This window comes from Vulpes vulpes, chromosome 12 (genome assembly GCF_048418805.1).
Source record: "Vulpes vulpes isolate BD-2025 chromosome 12, VulVul3, whole genome shotgun sequence".
In the NCBI taxonomy this organism is placed as follows: Eukaryota; Metazoa; Chordata; class Mammalia; order Carnivora; family Canidae; genus Vulpes; species Vulpes vulpes.
The window spans coordinates 77,995,727-78,015,652 of NC_132791.1; the positions used below are offsets into that span (position 1 = coordinate 77,995,727).

Here is a 19,926-nt window from a genome sequence, read left to right on the forward strand (position 1 = left end):
ATATCTTCTCATTCAGTAAATTGCCTTTTTTGTCTTATTGGTTTCCTTTGCCATGCAAAGGCTTTTTTTTTTTTTTAAGATTTTATTTATTTATTCATGAGAGACACAGAGAGAGAGAGGCAGAGACACAAGCGGAAGGAGAAGCAGGCTCCATGCAGGAAGCCCGATGTGGGACTTGATCCAGGGTCCCCAGGATCACACCCTGGGCCAAAGGTAGGCGCTAAACTGCTGAGCCATCCAGGGATCCCCCATGCAAAGGTTTTTTAGTTTGATGTCATCCATTTGTTTATTTTTGCTTTTGTTGCCCTTGCCTGAGGAGACTGGTCCAAAAAAATATCACTGAGACTGATGTCCAAAAGTTTACTGCCAATGGTTTCTTCTTGGAGTTTTATGGTTTCAGGTCTTACATTGAGGTCTTTAATACACTTTGAGCTTATTTTTGGGTATGGTGTAAGAAAGTGGTCCAGTTATATTCGTTTTATATTTGTGCAGCTTAATAGGAGGTAACATAGTTCCTTAACATGAAAAAAATAATGAGAAGTACTGTCTATATAACTTCTACTTGGAATGTTTATGCAGCCATTTATCATAGCCCATCTGGATCAGTGAAATATAAGTGGTGTTCTTCTTATTAGCTGTGGTGGTCTCCATTGTCCAAAAGCATTTAGATTATATTAGCATTACATTCTAATAGGAAAATCAACCAACACTAGGTGAACATTAGCGCTGGAACACAATAGAGCCTTCCAGTGTACTATTTACCTGGTTTGTTGGACCAGATTTTTCTCCCTTGTTGACATATGACCCTTCTTTGGAAAGGTTTGTCCTTATTCAGATTTCTTTCACATGACTATTCTAGAGTTTCACTGGAATCCTACCTGTCCTAATTCAGAATTTAGGGTAAAAAAGTTTCATTTTGGAATATAGTCAAGAAAACGAATCATGTTTCTTCTTTTAATAAGAATAAGAAATTTTATACAGTCCAGCAATTTCACTTCTGGGTATTTATCCAAAGAAAATAAGAACACTAATTTGAAGAGATACATGCACCCCTATGTTTATTGCAGCATTATTTACAACAGCCAAGATAAGGAAGTGACTGATAGATGAATATATATATACATATATATGTATGTTACTCAGCCATAAAAAAGAATGGAATGTTGCCATTTGTGACAACTTGTATGAGCCTAGAGGGTATCATGCTAAATAAGTCACATGGAAGAATTAATATTGTTAAAATGTCCATACCACCCAAAGCAATCTACAGATTCAATGTAACCCTCATCAAAATACCACAGGCATTTTCACAGAACTAGAACAAAGAATCCTAAAGGTTGTACAGAGGCACAAAAGACCCTGAATAGCCAAAGCAATCTTGAAAAGGAACAAAGCTGGAGGCATCACAGTCCCTGACTTCAGACTCTACTAGAAAGCTAGAGTAATCCAGATAGTCTGGTACAGGGCACAAGAACAGACACATAGATCAAAGGAGTAGAACAAAGAGCCCAGGAATATACTCTCACTTATGTGGTCAATGGATTTATGACAAAGGAGGCAAGGATATACAACAGGGAAAAGACTGGCTTTTCAGTAAGTGGCGTTGGGACAACTGGACAACTGCGTGCCAGAGAATGAAGCTGGACCACTTTGATTACACACACAAATGAGCTCAAAATGGGTCAGAGACTTGAACGTAAGCCCTGAAATGTTAAAAGCCCAGGAAAGATACCGGGCAAGTTATCAATGGTGCCCCATGTGGAAGAGATGTCCTGTATTTCTAAGGACTGAGAGCTCTCCCCATGAGGTCACTACCCACCTGTGACCTTGTGGAGAGTAATCACCAGGTGGCAGGAGTGCTAGGGCTGCCAGCACAAGGGCACACCAAGAGAAAGGGCACACCTTTCGAGAAGAAAGGAGCTACCAAGGTTGGACGAGGCTTTTGTTTAGGATGAGAGGGGCTTGACCAAATCGAGGGCAGCTGGGGCCTCCCTGCGCCGCGCCGGGCAGCGCTCCTGAGCCCCGGGCCCCGCCCTGAGCGCTCGCTCCCTCGCACTTCCGCCCACGGGCACACCCAGCACCTGCCCGGGCCCACCCGGGGCCCGCCCGGGGCACCGCAGGTGTTTACACAAACGCACAGACACGTAGAGGAATCCCCGTGATCGTGCTTTCCCCCCGCAGCGCCCACAGCTAGAGGAGGGCAGGAGGGCAGGCGAGGGCGAGCGGAGGTGGGGGGTCGCCGAGCAGGACGGTCCCCGGAGCTGGACGCCAGCGAGGGCTTTATCCCAGGTCCGGGGACCGCGCAGGTGCGCCCCGGGCCGCCCGGGGCTGCGGAGGGCACACACCCAGCCCGCCGCGCACCGGGTTCCCTGGGCGTTAATCGTAATTGGACCAGTTTTACTGAAGAGCCTTGGGCAATTTTTTCAAACTTGTGAGGACCCCTCCTTTCTTCGGACTCTTGCTATGGCTTCTTTCACCTACTTTGGTTGAAAATGGGTGATCTCTGATGACTTGATTTTGTCCTCACTCCCCCGTTTGCTCCTTTCTTGGTTTGTTTTCTTTTTCCCACAAATATAGCTCAGGACTGACACCCGGTGGCCTGTTCCTATAGACCCGCAGTCAGGGTCCCCACCCCCCCTTGCTTCCCAAGGAGGGACCCCGTAGAGCATGTGCTTCCTTGGCGAGGGAAAGGAAAGCAGAAGCTCCTGCTCCTGAGCAGTCAAACCAGGAATGCATCCTCTTGGGGGCTCAGAGGACCCTCAGAAAGTAGGAAAGCCTTTACCTCAGAAATAGACATGCTTCTTCCACTTTTCTTTTTTAAAGATTTTATTTTTTTGACAGAGAGCACAAGCAGGAGGAGCAGCAGGCAGAAGGAGACGGAGAACGTGGGTCTCCATCTCAGGACCCTAAGATCATGACCTAAAACAAAGGCAGAGGCTTAACCAAGTGAGCCACCGAGGCACCCCAGACATGCTTCTTTGAGAGGCTAAGTGAATTTAGCCAGAAACTATACCAAATTGGGGATGAAAGCAGATCAGGACTTTTAAGAAGAAAAAAAAAGAAAGAAAGAAAAGCCCTCTAGATTAGGGAGAATTAGGCAAAAAAAAAAAAAAAGATTCTGACTGTAAAGACTTTTGGGGAAGATGTGGGCTCTTGAATAATTTTTTTTCCACCAGCAAATATGTATTGAGAACCTACTATAGCTGGCTTAATTTAATAAGCTTGCTCCAGTGGGGGATGTGGGTGTGAAGAAATGTTATTTTTTCACCATGATTGCTTTCTTTTTTTAAAAGATTTTATTTATTTGAGAGAGAGAGAGCACAATCAGGGAGAAGGCGTAGGGGGAGAAGCAGACTCCCCACTGAGCAGGGAGCCGGATGTGGGGCTCCCAGGACCCTGGGATCATGACTTGAGCTGAAGGCAGACACTTAATGGACTGAGCTACCTAGGTGCCCCCCAACATTGCTTTCAATCATGCTCTATCAAATATCCCTTTCTTGATCCTTGATGAAATCCTTGATGAAAACCTTGATTCAATAACTTTTGGTTACTAAAAGTTCATTTGGGGGACACCCATAGGGAGCCTGCTTCTCCCTCTGCTTATGTCTCTGCCTCTCTCTCTGTCTCTCATGAATAAATAAATAAAATCTTGAAAATAAAATAAAAGTTCATTTTGTTTAAAACTTCAATAATACCCAATTCAGATCTCAAATGTTACCATATCCTCTCCCACTCCAGGCACTAGATCATAAAGTCTTTCACTTTAAAGAAGTTAAAATTGAACTCTAACTGACACACAATGTATTAGTTTTAGGTGTACAATATAATAATTTGATATATGAATTGTCAGGGAGCAAGAATACCCTGTCCCCTTCAGGATCCTTCCAGCTGGACTGAAAATCAAATTGACATGACACAGATTGACAGGAGAAAATCAAATTTAATATCATACCTCTGGGGAATCCATACATGTAAAAATCTAAAGACAGTCATACGTGTCATCCCGAAGCAAATGAAGGGGGTAAGGCTCTGGGGCTGTGAAAGAAAGGAGTACAATTTATAAAGCAATAGAAAGAAGAGCAGATGTTTGCTAATTAGACGTTTGTCCTACCATACGGGTGAGTCCCTCAGATGAAGTTTACCTCTGACGATAACCCTTGTTCTGGGAAAGACCCCTAATTTAGAATCTTCCATGTAGTTAAGGGAGGCATAAAAATTTATCTTGAGGGGATCCCTGGGTGGCGCAGCCGTTTAGCGCCTGCCTTTGGCCCAGGGCGCGATCCTGGAGACCCGGGATCGAATCCCACGTCAGGCTCCCGGTGCATGGAGCCTGCTTCTCCCTCTGCCTGTGTCTCTGCCTCTCTCTCTCTCTCTGTGACTATCATAAAAAAAAAAAAAAAATTATCTTGATCCTGCAGGGTCTCTGTTGCCTTCAGCTCCAAAATAATCTTCATGCCAAAGTGGCTCATTTTGGGGCAGCCTGCCCTGGGATCCTAGAATATTTATTGCAAGATAATCATCACAGTAAGTTTAATTAACATCTCTCACCACCCATAGTTATAAATTTTTTTCTTGCAACGAGAACTTTTAGGATTTACTCTCTTGACTTACAAATATACAACACTGTATTATCAACTAAAGTTACCATGCTGTACATTATGTTCCCGGGACCTATTTATATTATAACAAAGAAGTTGTAATTTTTAAGCATCGAAGTTATGTAAACCATATTATCTGACTGTACTGTAATAACCACCTCAGAAAAAAATGATAAAAGGATGGGAAAGACACTAAACTTATAAATAAATTTCCCAATAGTTGTGGCTTAAAGAGTAACCACAGTAGAAATGACCTTCCTGAAAGGCTGGGAAGGTTCTACAGATCTGAACTTGTGAGATTAAGTCAAAGGAACGTGTATAACCTTATATGCATTTGTTAAAAAAAAAAAAAACTTAAAATCTAGAAATAAAGAAACTCTTTACTCCTGAAGCTATTGAAAGAGTGAAAGGGTAAACTTAAATTAGAAGGAAGGGCAGTACCTGGCTGGCTCAGTAGGCAGAGCTTGAGACTCCTGATCTCAGGGTTTTGAGTTTGAGTTCTATGTTGGGTGTAGAGATTACTTAAAAATATAATCACTCTGAAAGAAAAAAGTAGAAGAGGGAAGTAATAAAGAATAGAAAATAATTAGAAAACAAACCAAACAATAAAGATGATCAAAAAATGAAAATCTTCTTTGTAAAAAGAAAATAATAAAATAAGCCATCTCTAATGAAACAGATAAAGGATAGAGGCCCAAATAAATAATATTAGGAATGAAAAACAGATATAACTACAAATATGGGAGAGACTTTTAAAACCATGAGACAACTATATGTAATTTTTTCGATAAATTTGAAAACTTGCACAAAACACAGGGTCTTTTAGAAAAATCTAAAATTAAATCCCTATTAATTAGCTTTACTATTATTGATGAATATTAAATCAATTCCAGAAGAATTAGATAACATAAAAAGAACCACAGTTGATATTTAGAACTTCCTTCTGCAAACTGTTCTGTGTTTTCCTTGACTTTCAGCCATGGCCTCAGCTTGCCAGGATGCTCTACCTGCTGGGTGACCCAAACCTTTATTTCTGAAGGGTTGCATCCTCAGCAATCTTGCCTTTTTTTGTTTGATGCAGTTTTTCATCAACTTTTTGTCTCCTAATTGTGTGAATAATGGTTGCATTTAACAGAGTTTTTACATATTGAAAAAAATTTAAACTGTATTCAAATATGGTTCAGTTATCCATACAGAAGTCTTCCTAAGTAAATATTCTTCTGAAAGCACTTATGAAGGTTAAGTGCTACTATCTTCATATTTATGTAAATATTAAGAAATAATTAAAGAAGATAATCTTTTTCCTTCCAGAAATGTTTTTCACCCTAAGGGATACAATATTAAAATCTAGAAGACGTTAAACTATGTAATACTTCTCTTTTCAATAATTACTTACCATTCATGTTGCATTACCTAAATAAAGCAGGTGAATAGTAAAGCACACCAGAACCAATCAAAATGATTGGATTTTTTTTTTTTTTTATTTATGATAGTCACAGAGAGAGAGAGAGGGGCAGAGACACAGGCAGAGGGAGAAGCAGGCTCCATGCACCGGGAGCCCGACGCGGGATTCGACCCTGGGTCTCTGGGATTGCGCCATGGGCCAAAGGCAGGCGCCAAACCGCTGCGCCACCCAGGGATCCCAAAATGATTGGATTTATGAAGTAACATACCTGTGTGCAGAAGAGATATTATTAATTTAATTTAATTTAATGAGAAACATATCATATTTTATAAAAACTATAAATCCTATACTGTTATAGATGAAAAAAATTGTGAGGCACTTAGATTGACAGTGAAGGAGAAAAGCACTGAGATTTTCCTTTTACAAAAACACACTATTGGGGCACCGGGGTGGCACAGTGGTTGAGCATTTGCTTTTGGTTCCGGTCGTGATCCTGGGGTCCTGGGATCGAGTCCCACATCAGGCTCCCTGCAGGGAGCTTGCTTCTCCCTCTGCCTGTGTCTCTGCCTCTGTCTCTGTGTCTCTCCTGAATAAATAAATAAAATATATATTTTTAAAGATTTTATTTATTTATTGATGACAGACAGAGAGAGAGACACACACACAGAGGCAGAGAGAGAAGCAGGCTCGTGCAGGGAGCCGGCGCGGGACTCGATCCCAGGTCTCCAGCATCACAACCTGGGCCCAAGGCACACTAAACCGCTGGGCTACCGGGGCTGCCCAATAAATAAAATCTTTAAAAAAAATAACAACACACTATTTTTAACATCTGATGTGAGAACAGAGCTAAAAAACACAGGGCAATAGTTTTAGTTCTTTTAAATTTTGTGTTTGATTTACTAATAACAGTCCAGAAATGCAAACCCTATGTGTTTCATTTTCATTCCAATAAAACAAATTTAAACTGAGAATATTCTGTGTTATTTATTTATTTATTTATTTATTTATTTATTTATTTATTTATTTAAATTATTTTTTTGTTTTAATTTTGTGTTATTTAAAAGCATCTGGGGACACCTGGGTGGCTCAGTGGTTGAGCGTCTGCCTTTGGCTCAGGTCATGATCCTGAGATCCTGGGATCGAGTCCCACATCCGGCTCCTCGCAGGGAGCCTGCTTCTCTCTCAGCCTGTGTCTCAGTGTCTCTCATGAATAAATAAATAAAACCTTAAAAAAATAAAAGCATCTGATATGCTCATTTCTGTTCTCAAATATTTCATATAAAGCTGTGCTCAGAATAAGGTGAAGTGGCAGTATGTTACTATTTGTCCTGGCACAGTTTCTATTTTCATACTGACATAAGAATACATATTTCATTTTATTTCTTAAGTTGTCTTCTGAGATCAAAAGTTCATTTTGTTTTGGAATGCCAGTACAATGTGTCTTCAGACCTCCATTTGAACTTTCTGGCACCAAACATTCACAGCCCCCCCACTCCTCTATAATCTTACCTTAAGCAACATCCAAAACCAAGGTGAAAATCAGGTTAGAGGCGTTCACTGACTGTCATTTTTTTTTTTTGAAGATTGTTTTTCAGTAATCTCTACACCCAACACAGGGCTTGAACTCTCAACTCCCAAGATCAAGTGTTGCTTGCTCCACCGAGTGAGACAGCTAGGGCCTCTGGATGTCTTTCTGGGAAAGGTCTGGTTTCTGATGGATCACAAAGAGGCAGAAGGTTGGGACAGTCTGAGCATTATTTATGCTATTTAATTCAGCTAAATGTGTTTCATTGAAAACTCTGCTCTGAAACTTGTTTTAAAATGTCTGTGAGTCTGGAGTGGAGTCTCTGGCTGGCACGGATATAATACCATATCCCCCGCATAACATACCTGAGAACATACCATAAGGCTGTGCATTTCCTCATGTTGTTAGATTTCAGAAACTTCCAGAGACAACTGACCACCTGTTGTAAGTTATAAGTCAGGTATGGTGTTGTCTCAAAACTTCCTAGAGCAAGTCCAGCTGAAAAAAACTCAATACTGGGGAAGAGAGCAGAATTCTGGTTTGCAGGAAAATTCTGAAAAGAGCTCACACGGGTAGGTTTTGCTGCAGACAAGTGAAAGGCACAGCTGGGTGAGAATTACAATCTGCAAGTGTGAGGGGAGCCTGCACTGGCCTCATCTTCTGACGCTGACTCTGTTGCAGCTGCCACCCCTGCTGCTCCGGTTAGAACCACCTAGATACACCTTGCGGCTTGAGTGGAAAGTTACAGAGTGTTGCTGCTGGTGATCTGAAGTCATGAAGATATACTCATAAAGAGGATCTTGAACGTAAGTCAGGATTTCATTCGTTATGCCAACAGCTAAAATCCTCATCTAGAGTCAGATCTGAAAATTCTCATTCTGCTGCATTTGTGGAGTATTTCCAAAATCAGTGTCTTAAGTTTTTCCTAGTCCTATATAAGCCATTATTAATGTTATATGGGAAGAACCTTACACGATATCCAGAGAGCATCAGGTTTATTTCCTGAGATGGATCTGTTGACTTATGTTTTAGGTCATGATCATTTCCTATTTGGCACGGTATTATCTTGCCAATTATTCCCTTTGTGCATAGATTTATATAAAAAGCTTTTTTCAAAGGCTGCAGTATTTGCACAGAACAAGTAGAGAAACTCAAACTTGTTCTGTTGTATCATAGCACCAACAAGAGAACTGAGATTAAGAGATCCTTATTTAAAGTTAATTTGGCAGGAGATTTTTTTTTCCAGTTGTGCTACTTTTAATCCTCATTATAAAGGATCCTTTATGGTTGGGGAAGTACATATGTCATAGAATACAGCGGCTCTAGGGGTCAGCATTAAAGGAAGTTTCCATTTTGTTTCTGTAAATGCTCTGTTCCTTCCTTGTTTGGGAGAGTTCCTGAGTTACAGTGACACTAATCTAGCCCTACTGTTTTTAAAAAAGGAGTGCCTTTGATCAAGCCCAGGTCCATTGCCTTTCTTTTTTGAGAATCCTGTATATTATCCTGCCTCTCTCTTCAGGTTTAATTGTCTGAATATGGTTCTTGGCCCAACAAAGCATCTTAGCTCCCAACCCTGCCACACACGATTCTGCCTTGATATATTCTAGAACGTTTTTTCCTTTGACATCCCAGGCAGTAGGTATAAAGCCTAGTTTGTGATTAATTCTAAAGATAAACTATTTGTTCAGATTTCAACTATGAAATGGAGGCTGAACTATGGCTGGAGCAACCATTGCATAGACGCCAATGGAAGTGGAAGTAAAGATCCAGCATTCCCTTTCTTGTTCTGTTTAAGACAGTTTAACCTCCCTTGGAAATCAGTGCAGGAATCTGGAAGAATAATCCAGCAGATTTCTTCATTGGTGGATGAACCACATCTCCATAAAAAAAGAGTTTCTAGGGGAAGATAATGTGGGTTAGGACAGATTCTCATACTGGGGGGCCATAGGCTCCACCAATTCTTTGGGGAGACGGTGCCCATGCAGAGTTTAAATGCCCCATATGGCTGATGCAGAAGATGAGTCTCCATGGCAGGGGAATCCCATGCACTGATTTGGTTGGGTCTGGACTGTCCCAACCAATCAAGACGGCAGGGATAGCTGTTACCCAGGTAAGAGGTGGTATGAATATCAGGAGACAGTGATTTCGCACATAAGTATGGATAGTTTTTAATATACACATTTGAAACCACACTGTATGTACAGCTAAAATATGGAAAACAATTTTTTAAAGTTACAGTGGCATTATTTATATTAATAAAAAAAACTTGACATCAAACACTCAACAAAGGGGAACAATGAAATGAGATACCACATAGCTATTAATAAAAATAAATGGTTGCCTTAACTTTTCCAAAGGTTGGAAATGACTGGGCGTGAAGCACATGGTAAGAACCCATGTTTATAGAGTGTTGTTTTCTAATTCAAAGGTATCTCTAGTTATGTCTTCCTGACGAAGAGAATGTGGACCTTGGGCAAGGAAAGGAATCCTCTGAAACAACACTGAGTACCACCCTGGATGCTCAGTCGGATCTAACAACAACTTCATTATTCCCCTTCACCGTTTTCAGATTTTCAGCATGACAAATGTGCATGCAAAGGGCTTTTTTGTATTCCTGGTAAGTCATGTTTTATTTGTCCTCTTAGGCATATTACTTTTCCTCCAAAAGAGCATTAGAATCCACTAGAAGCCACATGCTGTACTGGTAAGTAGCCTTAATAGGGTGAAATAAAAATAGAAAAAGATCACATGCCGATGATGTAGGGGAGTAGTTAATTTGGTAATGTCCTAGGTCCCATTCCTGTTTTTAAAAAAAATGTGGTAAAATACTGAGTGTATGATTCAATGACATTGACTAAATTCACACTGTTGTGTCACCATCACTACTAATCATCGACAGAATTTTCCATCGTCCCAAACTGAAACTCTGTGTCCATTAAACACTAACACCCCAATCTCACCTCTCTTCAGTCCCTGGTAATCACTGTTCTACTTTCTTTCTCTGTGAACTTGCCCTTCTAGAAGAAACCCCTTATAAGGGGAGCCATACAATGCTTGTCTTCTCATGTCTGGCCTATCTCACTTTGCATAAAGTTTTCAAGATTCATCCATGTTCAGAATTCAAGGTTCAGCATGTATCAGAATTCTATATCTTTTAAAAGGTTGTGTCATATTCCATCATATGTATATACCCCATTTTGTTTATCCTTTGATTCCTTGATGGGTATTTGGATTGTTTCTGCATTTTGGCTATTGTGAATAATGCTTCTGTGAACATTGGTGTATAAATAGCTGTTTGGGTCTCTACTTTTAGTTCTTTTGGGTATATACCTACGAGCAGAATTGCTAGGTCATATGGTAATTCCATGTTTTTGAGGAACCACCCATACTATCTTCCACATCAGTCAAGCTATTTTATGCTTCCAGCAGCGATACACAATGGTTGCCATTTATCCACATTTCCCCAGCAATTGTTATTTTTGTTTGTTTTTTTTTTTTTGGCAGGGTGGGGTACGTTGGTAGCCACCCTAATGGTGTGAAGTGGTATCTATCTCATAGTGGTTTTGATTTGCATTTCCCTGATGATTAGTGATGATATGTAGTCTTCTGTGGAAGATTTCTTTCACTTAAAGGGAATCTTGGGACTCACCCACATTGTTACATGCATTAGAACTTCTTTTTTGTTGCTAAGTGGTATTCTATTGTGTGAGTGTGAACTGTTGAACTATTCTCCTATGGATGGCCACCTGAGCTATTTGCTGTTTGAGGCTATCATGAATAAAGATACTATGAGCAATTTTGCATGTTCTTTTCTGAGGATAAGTGCTTTCATGCTTTCGGATAAATATCTAAGAGTAGAATTGCTGGTTTACAATGTAGGCATTTGTTTAGGGTTATAAGAAAGTGCCAGACCTTCTAGAAAGTGGCAATCAATTTTACTTCCACCAGTAATATATGAGAACTGTGGTTGATCCACATCTTTGCCAGCATTTGGTGTTATAGCCTTTAAATGTAACCATTCTGATGGGCTGTAGTGGTATCTTATTGTGATTTTAATTTGTGTTTCTGTGAAACTGTGATCATTAATCCCTGATGATTAATGATATTGAATGTCTTTTCCTGTGTTTATTTGCCATTGATAAATCTTCCTTTGTAAAACATGTTCAAATATTTTACCCATTAATTATGGGCCTTTCTCTTTTCTTTTCTTTTCTATTTTATTTATTTATCCATGAGAGACACAGAGAGAGAGTGACAGAGACACAGGCAGAGGAAGAACCAGACTCTATGCAGGGAGCCCAATGTGGGACTCAATCCCAGGACTCCAGGACCATGACCTGAGCCGAAGGCAGATGCTTAACCACTGAGCCACCCTGGCATCCCAATTATGGGCCTTTGTTTTGACCTCTCTTTTAATTGAATTGTAGGAATTCCTTGTCTATTCTAATTATCAGTCTTACATAAAATATTAGTTTTGAGAGTATCTTCTCTTGGTCTGGGTTGTCTATTAATTTTTTAATACTGTCTTTTGATGAACACAGTTTTAAATTTTGGCAAGGTCTAATTCATCAATTTTTCCTTTATAGTTATGGTTTTGTCATTTCCAAGAAACCTTTGCCTATTCCCAAGCCAACAAATGTACTGTTCTGTTTTATTTCATGAGCTTTTGAGTTTTATCCTTTAAGCTTTTTTTTTTTTTTAAAGATTTTATTTATTTATTCATGAGAGACACACAGAGAGAGGCAGAGACATCAGCAGAGGGAAAAGCAAGGCTCCATGCAGGGAGCCTGATGTGGGACTCGATCCAGGGTTTCCAAGATCACGCCCTGGGCTGAAGGCGGGGGCTAAACCGCTGAGCCACCCCAGCTATCCTATGCTTTTTTTAAATTGGGGTTCAATTTGCCAACACATAGTATAACACCCAGTGCTCACCCCGGCAAGTGCCCTCCCTCAGTGCCCGTCACCCAGTCACTCCAGCCCTACTCCCCCCCGCCCCCACATCCCCTTCCACTACCCTATGTTCGTTTCCCAGAGTTAGGAGTCTCTCGAGAATGCTTTGTCTCCCTCTCTAATTTTTCCCACTCGTTTTCATTTTTTCTCCTTTCCCTTATCATCCCTTTCACTGTTTCTTATATTCCCCGTATGAGTGAAACCATATGATGATTGTCCTTCTCGGATTGACTTACTGCACTCAGCATAGTACTCTCCAGTTCCATCCATGTCGAAGTAAATGGTGGGTATTTGTCCTTTCTGACGGCTGAGGAATAGTCCATAGTGTGTAGAGACCACGTCTCTATCCATTGTTCACCGGCGGCCCGCCCCTCCCAGGCCGGCGGTGGGACAGAGGAACGACAGAGGGCGGCAGCCAGCTCTCCAGCCCTGGAGTCAGCGCCCCACGAGTGGCTGCCGCAGCCTCGCAGGCCGCAGTCCGCCGGGCCTAGATGCTCCCAGGCTGGCGGGGCGCTGACCTGCGCAGCTTGGGGGCGCCCGCCCCGGGGAGCGCTCGCTGTCCCGGGCCCTCTCTGCCTGCGTCCGCTTGGGCGCACCTCCTCTTCCAGTGACTGTGAAGCCTCCCGAGGCTTCACTGCTCCTCCTGCGACTCTGCCCAATTTCCTGCCAAGCACTTTTCCGACCAGGAAAACTCCAGCGCGGATTTTAAAGTTCCCACTTCTCCAGGGCTGGGCTTTCTTGCCCTGGAGGCTCCTGCGGCTCAGCTTAGCCCCGCTCCTCACGCCCCTCCCCCACTGGATTCCCCCCCCCCCCCCCATCTTCTTACCTTGTTAGAAGTGAAAACGTTTCTCTCTAGCATTCCGGCTGTTCTTTAAATCTCAGGTTGAATTCATAGGTGTTCAGGATGTTTTGAAAGTTCCCTAGGTAGGTTTTTGGGGCCAGGTGAGTCAAGGACGCTTGCTCTTCCGCCGTCTTGTCCTCCCTTTATCCTTTGTGCTTAGACCTGTGGTCTACTTCATACTAACTTTCGTGCAAATACGGGGTAAAGATCAATGTTTCTTCCCCCCCCCCCCACCCCATATGGATGTTCAGTTGTTCCAGCACATTTATTGGAAAGACTTTTCCTATTGTTGCTTTGGAAATTTTGTTGTTGGAAATTAGTTTACCACTGTAAGTATGGACTTACTTCTAAGCTCTGCTTAATCAATTTGTGCGTTCTTTGCTGGCACCGTGTTGTTTTGATGATACTTTACAGTAAATTATGGAAACCAGCCCTCCAGCTTTGTTTTTTTTTCAATAATTATTTGGCTATTTTAGGTGCTTTTCATTTATATGTATACTTTGGAATCAACTTGTGAATTTTTGTTAAAGAGCCTGGAAGGATTATGATTGGGATTTGCACTGGATCCCAAATGGGGGAGAATTGATATCTTAACAATATCAAGTCTTCCATTATATGAACAGCTATATTTCTCCATTTACTGGTGTCTCCTTCAATTCCTCTCAGCAATATTTTGGGGAGTTTTTGGTGTAGAGGTCTTGCATATCTTTTGTTAGAGTTATTCCCCTCGCATTTCATTTTTTGATGCTATTGACAATGGAATTTTAAAATTTTATTTCAGGGGCACCTGGGTGGCTCAAGTGATTAAGCATCTGCCTTCAGCTCAGGTCATGATCTTTGGGTCCTGGGATAGAGACCCACATTGGGCTTCCTGCTCAGTGGGGAGCCTACTTTTCCCTCTGCCTTTGCTTGTGCTCTCTCTCTCTCCTTCTGTCAAATAAATAAAATCTTAAAAAAAAAAAAGAGGAGAGAAAGGGAGGGAGACAAGAAAAAGAAAAGGAAGACAAGAAGAAAAGGGAGAGAGGGAGAGGAGGCCAGAGAAAAGGAGAGGAGAAGGAGGAGAAGGAGAAGGTCATCATTGTCATGCTCATATGATGCCCATACTTTGGCTGACATCTACTACGTTCTGGTCCATTTGTCCAAACTGGTGGTAAAACATTTGAAAAAATAAAAGTCAAGTAATGAGTAAAGTTTTGCAAGAAAAGAAATGAACTACATTGGAAAGATACCTTTTGGGCAGCCCCGGTGGCACAGCGGTTTGGCGCCGCCTGCAGCCTGGGGTGTGATCCTGGAGACCCGGGATTGAGTCCCACATCAGGCTCCCTGTATGGAGCCTGCTTCTCCCTCTGCCTGTGTCTCTGCCTCTCTCTCTCTCTGTGTCTATGATTAAATAAATAAAATCTAAAAAAAAAGGAAAGACACTTTTATTATTTTTAGCTGATGAAAAGCCAAACAACTCACTGAAAATTTGCCGTGAGGTAATGGAAGGAGCCACTGAGCCACATTCCAAATGTCTTATTACAAGTTGATTACACATAACATTTATTTTTTTCCTCTGCTTTGCCTTTGGATAATGAAGAACACATACAGATGTTTATTTTCTGAGGGCTCCAACACATCTTGTAGATTTTATCCACAAGGTGTGTCCTCTAAAGTCTCACCAAACACACGTGGCAAGGGATCGTTGCCTCATTTGACCTCTCTCCTTTGGATGGGCTATGACAGAAAATTTCCATTTCCTAAATTCTTCTCTAGGATGCTACTGTCTTCGTACTGAATGGCATTTAAGGATGAGAGACTTTGGGATCCCTGGGTGGCGCAGCGGTTTGGCGCCTGCCTTTGGCCCAGGGCGCGATCCTGGAGACCCGGGATCGAATCCCACGTCAGGCTCCCGGTGCATGGAGCCTGCTTCTTCCTCCGCCTGTGTCTCTGCCTCTCTCTCTCTCTCTCTCTGTGACTATCATAAATAAAAAAAAAAAAAAAAAAAAAAGGATGAGAGACTTTAAGATCCTTATTATCCATTCACTGCTAGCTGTCTAATATTAGTGGTGTGAGCAAAAGGAAATTATTCTGGGTCTATTCTAGCTATTGTGGTCTGCCTAAATTTTCTCAGGTGAAGTTAATCCTTGGGTTCATTCACTAGAGCAAGGCATGTTTCTTTTCTGTGCATTATTATTCATATTTGAGAAATGGATAAAACCAGCCAGGCTTCTTTCTGAGAGAGGCTTTGCTAATCAAATGAAATAATATGGGTAAAAATGATTTAAGTGTTCAGAAGTGGCCGATGCCCTGTGTGAATAAGCGCTCATAGTTAATGATGAAAGCTACCATTAAGTCAAGCCCCTGATATGCGCTAGGTTTCATGCCAAGTGCTTCATTGACTTAATCACATTTTCGTTCTCACAATTCTGTTATTCATATTTTATAAATGAAGAGCTTGAGTAATTCACCTAGCAGCACACAGGGGCAGAATTCAGATCTGTATTCATTTACAGCCTGTGTTCTTCAACATCCTACTGTGTGCCTCTCAATAATTTTTACCAAGTGTGCAGTGTCAAATGTGATGCTGTCCTTAAGATGGTCTCCAAATAACAGAATGTCTAGGATTGCTTAGTTGGTCCCCCCACCTGTCGGTTTAGCCACAGTTGAGCAGTAATAGTTTAAAAATAACTTGTTTTGGGGTGCCTGGGTGGCTTAGTCAGTTAAGCATCTGCCTTCAGCTCCAGTCATGATCTCAGGGTCCTGGGATCAAGCCCTGGGCCCTGTGTCAGGCTCCCTGCTCAGCGTGGAGTCTGTGTCTCCCACTTCTTCTGCCCCTCCCCCAGCTCATCCTCTCTCTCACTTTCCCTCAAGTAAATAAATAAAAATCTTAAAAAAATAACTTGTTTGTGTAGCTCTTACTGTATGGACATGTATACTGCTTCATTTAATTCTATCAGCACTGCATTAACCAGACACTAACCTCACTTTATTCATGGAGAATCAGTGCCTCAGAGGGGCTTATGGTCCCCATAACTTGCCAAGTAAAAGATTAGTAGATACCAGGGACTTTTCCCACACTTGGCTTGAGGCAGAGGTGAATAAAAATATAGTTATTGTTCTTACGGAGCTTTGAGAGAGCAGATGAAAGCCTGAGAGTTAAATAACAAAGCAGATGTGAACTATTAGTCAATAAATAAAGAGATATCCTAAGGTAGTAGACAATTGATCACAAAATTAATCAAGAAAACAGTAGACAAAATCCTCTAAGTTTTAATGGAAGATTTTGATATGCTAATTCACAGTGACTCCTAGGTAGAAATTACATGCCCATTTTAGGTAATTGAATGTCTTTGTTGATTATTTGATCCAAACCCTGAAATTTTTTTTAAAGTTTTAAAATTTTCATTTAAATTCAATTTACCAACATACCATATAACACACTGAAATTTGAAAACAAGTTTTAAAACAGAGAAAAAGAACATGGCCCACCATATTTGCTAAAATTTCCTCTCAGAGGAAATCATAAAAGCACAGAAAGCCCCCAAATGTATCATTAATTTTATACAGATTTCATATGTTATTCAGCATTCTTTCACTCCATAGGGATATGTTTATGGATGTGTAACTTCAGGGATTTCCAAACCCAAAGCAGCAGAAATCTGACCCGTGGCTAAAACAAGCTGGTATGGCTGGTGTGGCTGTGTAAGCCTTCAGGTTTATAAGTAAAACATATAAGTAGTTCCCAGAACTGAGCTGAGTTTTACAATTTTTATTCAGATTTTGTAAGTGCAGGAAACAATCTCCAAGCTCTCCACTTCCATTATTTTTCAGTAGAGATTGAATTACAAACAATGAAAGAACTCCACACGGACCAGACAAAATGGTCTAGTGCTTTGGACAATCCTCAGATTGCTGAACTCTGAATCTGAACATATGACACACATCAGGTAGCATGTCCTAAATTAACACTGTCTGAGATATCTTGAGTATGGATTCTTGGATGTATAAAGAACAATGTTTTCCATTAAAAGAAAGGGCAAATGTTATCACCCCAAAAATAAGGCTAGTAAGGCTACTTACTCAAGTATGGCTGACTAGGCTGGGATGGACATTACCTTCTGACTGGTCAAGCACTTGGCTATGTTCTTTCTTTGTACAAGTCATCTGATTTGGAAAGGACTATCAAGAAGGAGACTGTGGGAGTGACAAGAAGCTCAAAGTCAAATCTCCATTTTAAAGACCTTAGACCAGTGCATCAAAACTCTTCCTTACAGAGGGCAATTGAGTGGGAACCACTATAGTGGCAGGGAAAACTCTTTGTATGGATTGTTTTGTGTTGGCTCTAAATTTTCTTGGAAGATGCTGTGAACAGTGAAGAAAGGACGAGGAGTGCAGTGCCTTTGTCCATAAAAGGGGGCTGTCAAATGACTGTCTGGCCTGAAGTGTGACATGGGGCTCCACACTACATCCCCAGGTCTCTGGAGGAAAAATATGATTTCCTAAAAAGACATGTAGTTGACTGGCTTCACCATTTTCACCATGAAAACAGACTGGAGGCTGCTCCTATAATTTGGTTTTTATTGTACACTTGACTCCTTCTAATTGTTTGCTGGCTGTGCTGGAAAGAGTTAACATGTTGGGAATGGATGGTGTCCTCTGACAGGCCTGCCTATGAGGTTGGCCCTGGGCTAGCAACTGGGAACTTAAATTTTGGGAGGGTGCCCATGTTTAAGTGATAAGAAGGGCTCACTGTGCAGAAACCATTTGTGCAAACAGTATGCTTTTGCTGAACACCTGATTGTCTTCTGGGAATCTCTAATTTGGGCATGTGACAAATGGTTTATTCTTTCAGATTTCCTTTTTAAGATTTTACTTATTTGAGAGAGAGTGAGAGAGAGAGAGAGAGAGAGAGAGCATGAGCAGGGGGAGGAGCAGAGAGAGAGAGGGAGAAGCAGACTCACCACTGAGCAGGGAGCCCAATGTAGGGCTCAATCCAAGAACCCTCTTTCAGATTTCTTTATGTGTATATAGAAATACATATAAAGTAAACATATAAGTTTAGGCAAAAATGGGTCACATTACACATATTGTTCATGTTCATTCACCAATATATCTTGGCACTTGTTATTTCCATGTCATTACATATGGAGCCATCTCTTTATTCTGGGCAGCTATAGGTGTCTCCTTAAACATTTGACTGTACTGTGGGGCACCTGGGTGGTTCAGTGGATTAAGCATCTACCTTTCGTTCAGGTCATGATCTTGGGGTCCTGGGATTGAGCACTGCATTGGGCTCCCCGCTGAGTGGAACATCTGCTTCTCCCTCTCCCTCAGCCCCTCCTCCCCATTTGTGCATGCTCGCTTTCTCTCTCTCAAATAAATAAATAAAATATTTTAAAAAATTGGCTGTAATGTATGAACCAGGTTTGGATCTTGATTTGGTCCAGAATATACTTTAGGCCAACAAGGAGAATTTGGCTATTGGCTGAATATTTGATAATATTAAAGAATTTTTAATAAATGTATTAGATTTGGTGATGGTGTTATATTTATTAGAATCCTTGTATTTTAGAGGAATATATTGAAATATGAGAAGATGAAATCATGATGTCATGATTCATGAGTCATCGGACTGGGGAGGACAGTGTGTGTGAGTTTGAGTGTGTGGGTGTGTGTGAGGGTGTGCAAGAGTTTAAATGCATGTGTGAGGGAGTGTGTGAGTACATGAGTATGTGGGTGAGTGGGTGTGTGCATGTGAGTGTATGTATAGGTATGAGAGTGTGTGGGGGATGTGAGTATATATGACGGTGAAAGGTGTGTGTGAAGGTGTGTGGCTATGTGTGAGTGTGTGTGGAAAGTGTGAGTGAGTGTGAGGGGATGTGAGTGTGCAAGAGGGTTGTGTGAGGGTATGCAAGAGTGGGGGGGTATGAGTATGAGAAAGAGGGTATGTGAGGGTGTGAGTAGGGAAAGAGAAAAGTTGTTGAGATTGGGTCATGGAAGTTGACTATATCGTTCTTTCTAGCATTGCACAGGGTTTATACAATTTTTTATTTTGCATTTTGTGTATATTATGGTGGTAAGTTGAAAAAACAGCTAGGCTTTGATGACTGGTTATCTCTGATAGTGTTGGAGGAAGTTGTGAAAGAACATGGGGGTGGGAAAAGGGCCCCTGACCAGGGCTGGCTGATTTTAATAAATTTATTTATTTATTTATTTATGATAGTCACACACACAGAGAGAGAGGCAGAGACACAGGCAGAGGGAGAAGCAGGCTCCATGCACCGGGAGCCCGACGTGGGATTCGATCCGGGGTCTCCAGGATCATGCCCTGGGCCAAAGACAGGCGCTAAACCGCTGCACCACCCAGGGATCCCTGGCTGATTTTAATAAAGGAGGTTTTCCTCCTGGCCTTAGTCAGGGGTGAGGACCTTTTTGTTGTTAAAGTCACTGACTCAGAAGGAAAAAACAAACACACCAAGACACAAGATTTTAACTCAAAAGTTTTTTTTAACAAACAGGAAGCTGACTTTAAAAATTCAAGAAAGACATCACAAAATTTGGATCACTAAGCAACTGGCATGAAGATAATAACGAGTGAGAAAGAAACATGCCCACATCAATATTG

At 41.4% G+C, this 19,926-nt stretch overlaps 1 protein-coding gene across 5 annotated transcripts in view; it reads left to right on the top strand.

Moving 5' to 3' along the window:
- Positions 1-19,926, top strand: part of LOC112920491 (cytidine monophosphate-N-acetylneuraminic acid hydroxylase) — a 152,040-nt gene that overhangs the window by 2,951 nt on the left and 129,163 nt on the right. For all 5 annotated transcript variants that reach the window (XR_011995659.1, XM_025999281.2, XM_025999285.2 and 2 more), the window contains 2 exons: positions 8,210-8,334; positions 9,957-10,145. Coding sequence is in view for 4 of the 5 variants with exons in the window: in XM_025999281.2 (XP_025855066.1) it covers positions 10,114-10,145 (32 nt within the window). In the remaining variant the exon portion in view is untranslated. The remainder of the gene's footprint in view (positions 1-8,209; positions 8,335-9,956; positions 10,146-19,926) is intronic.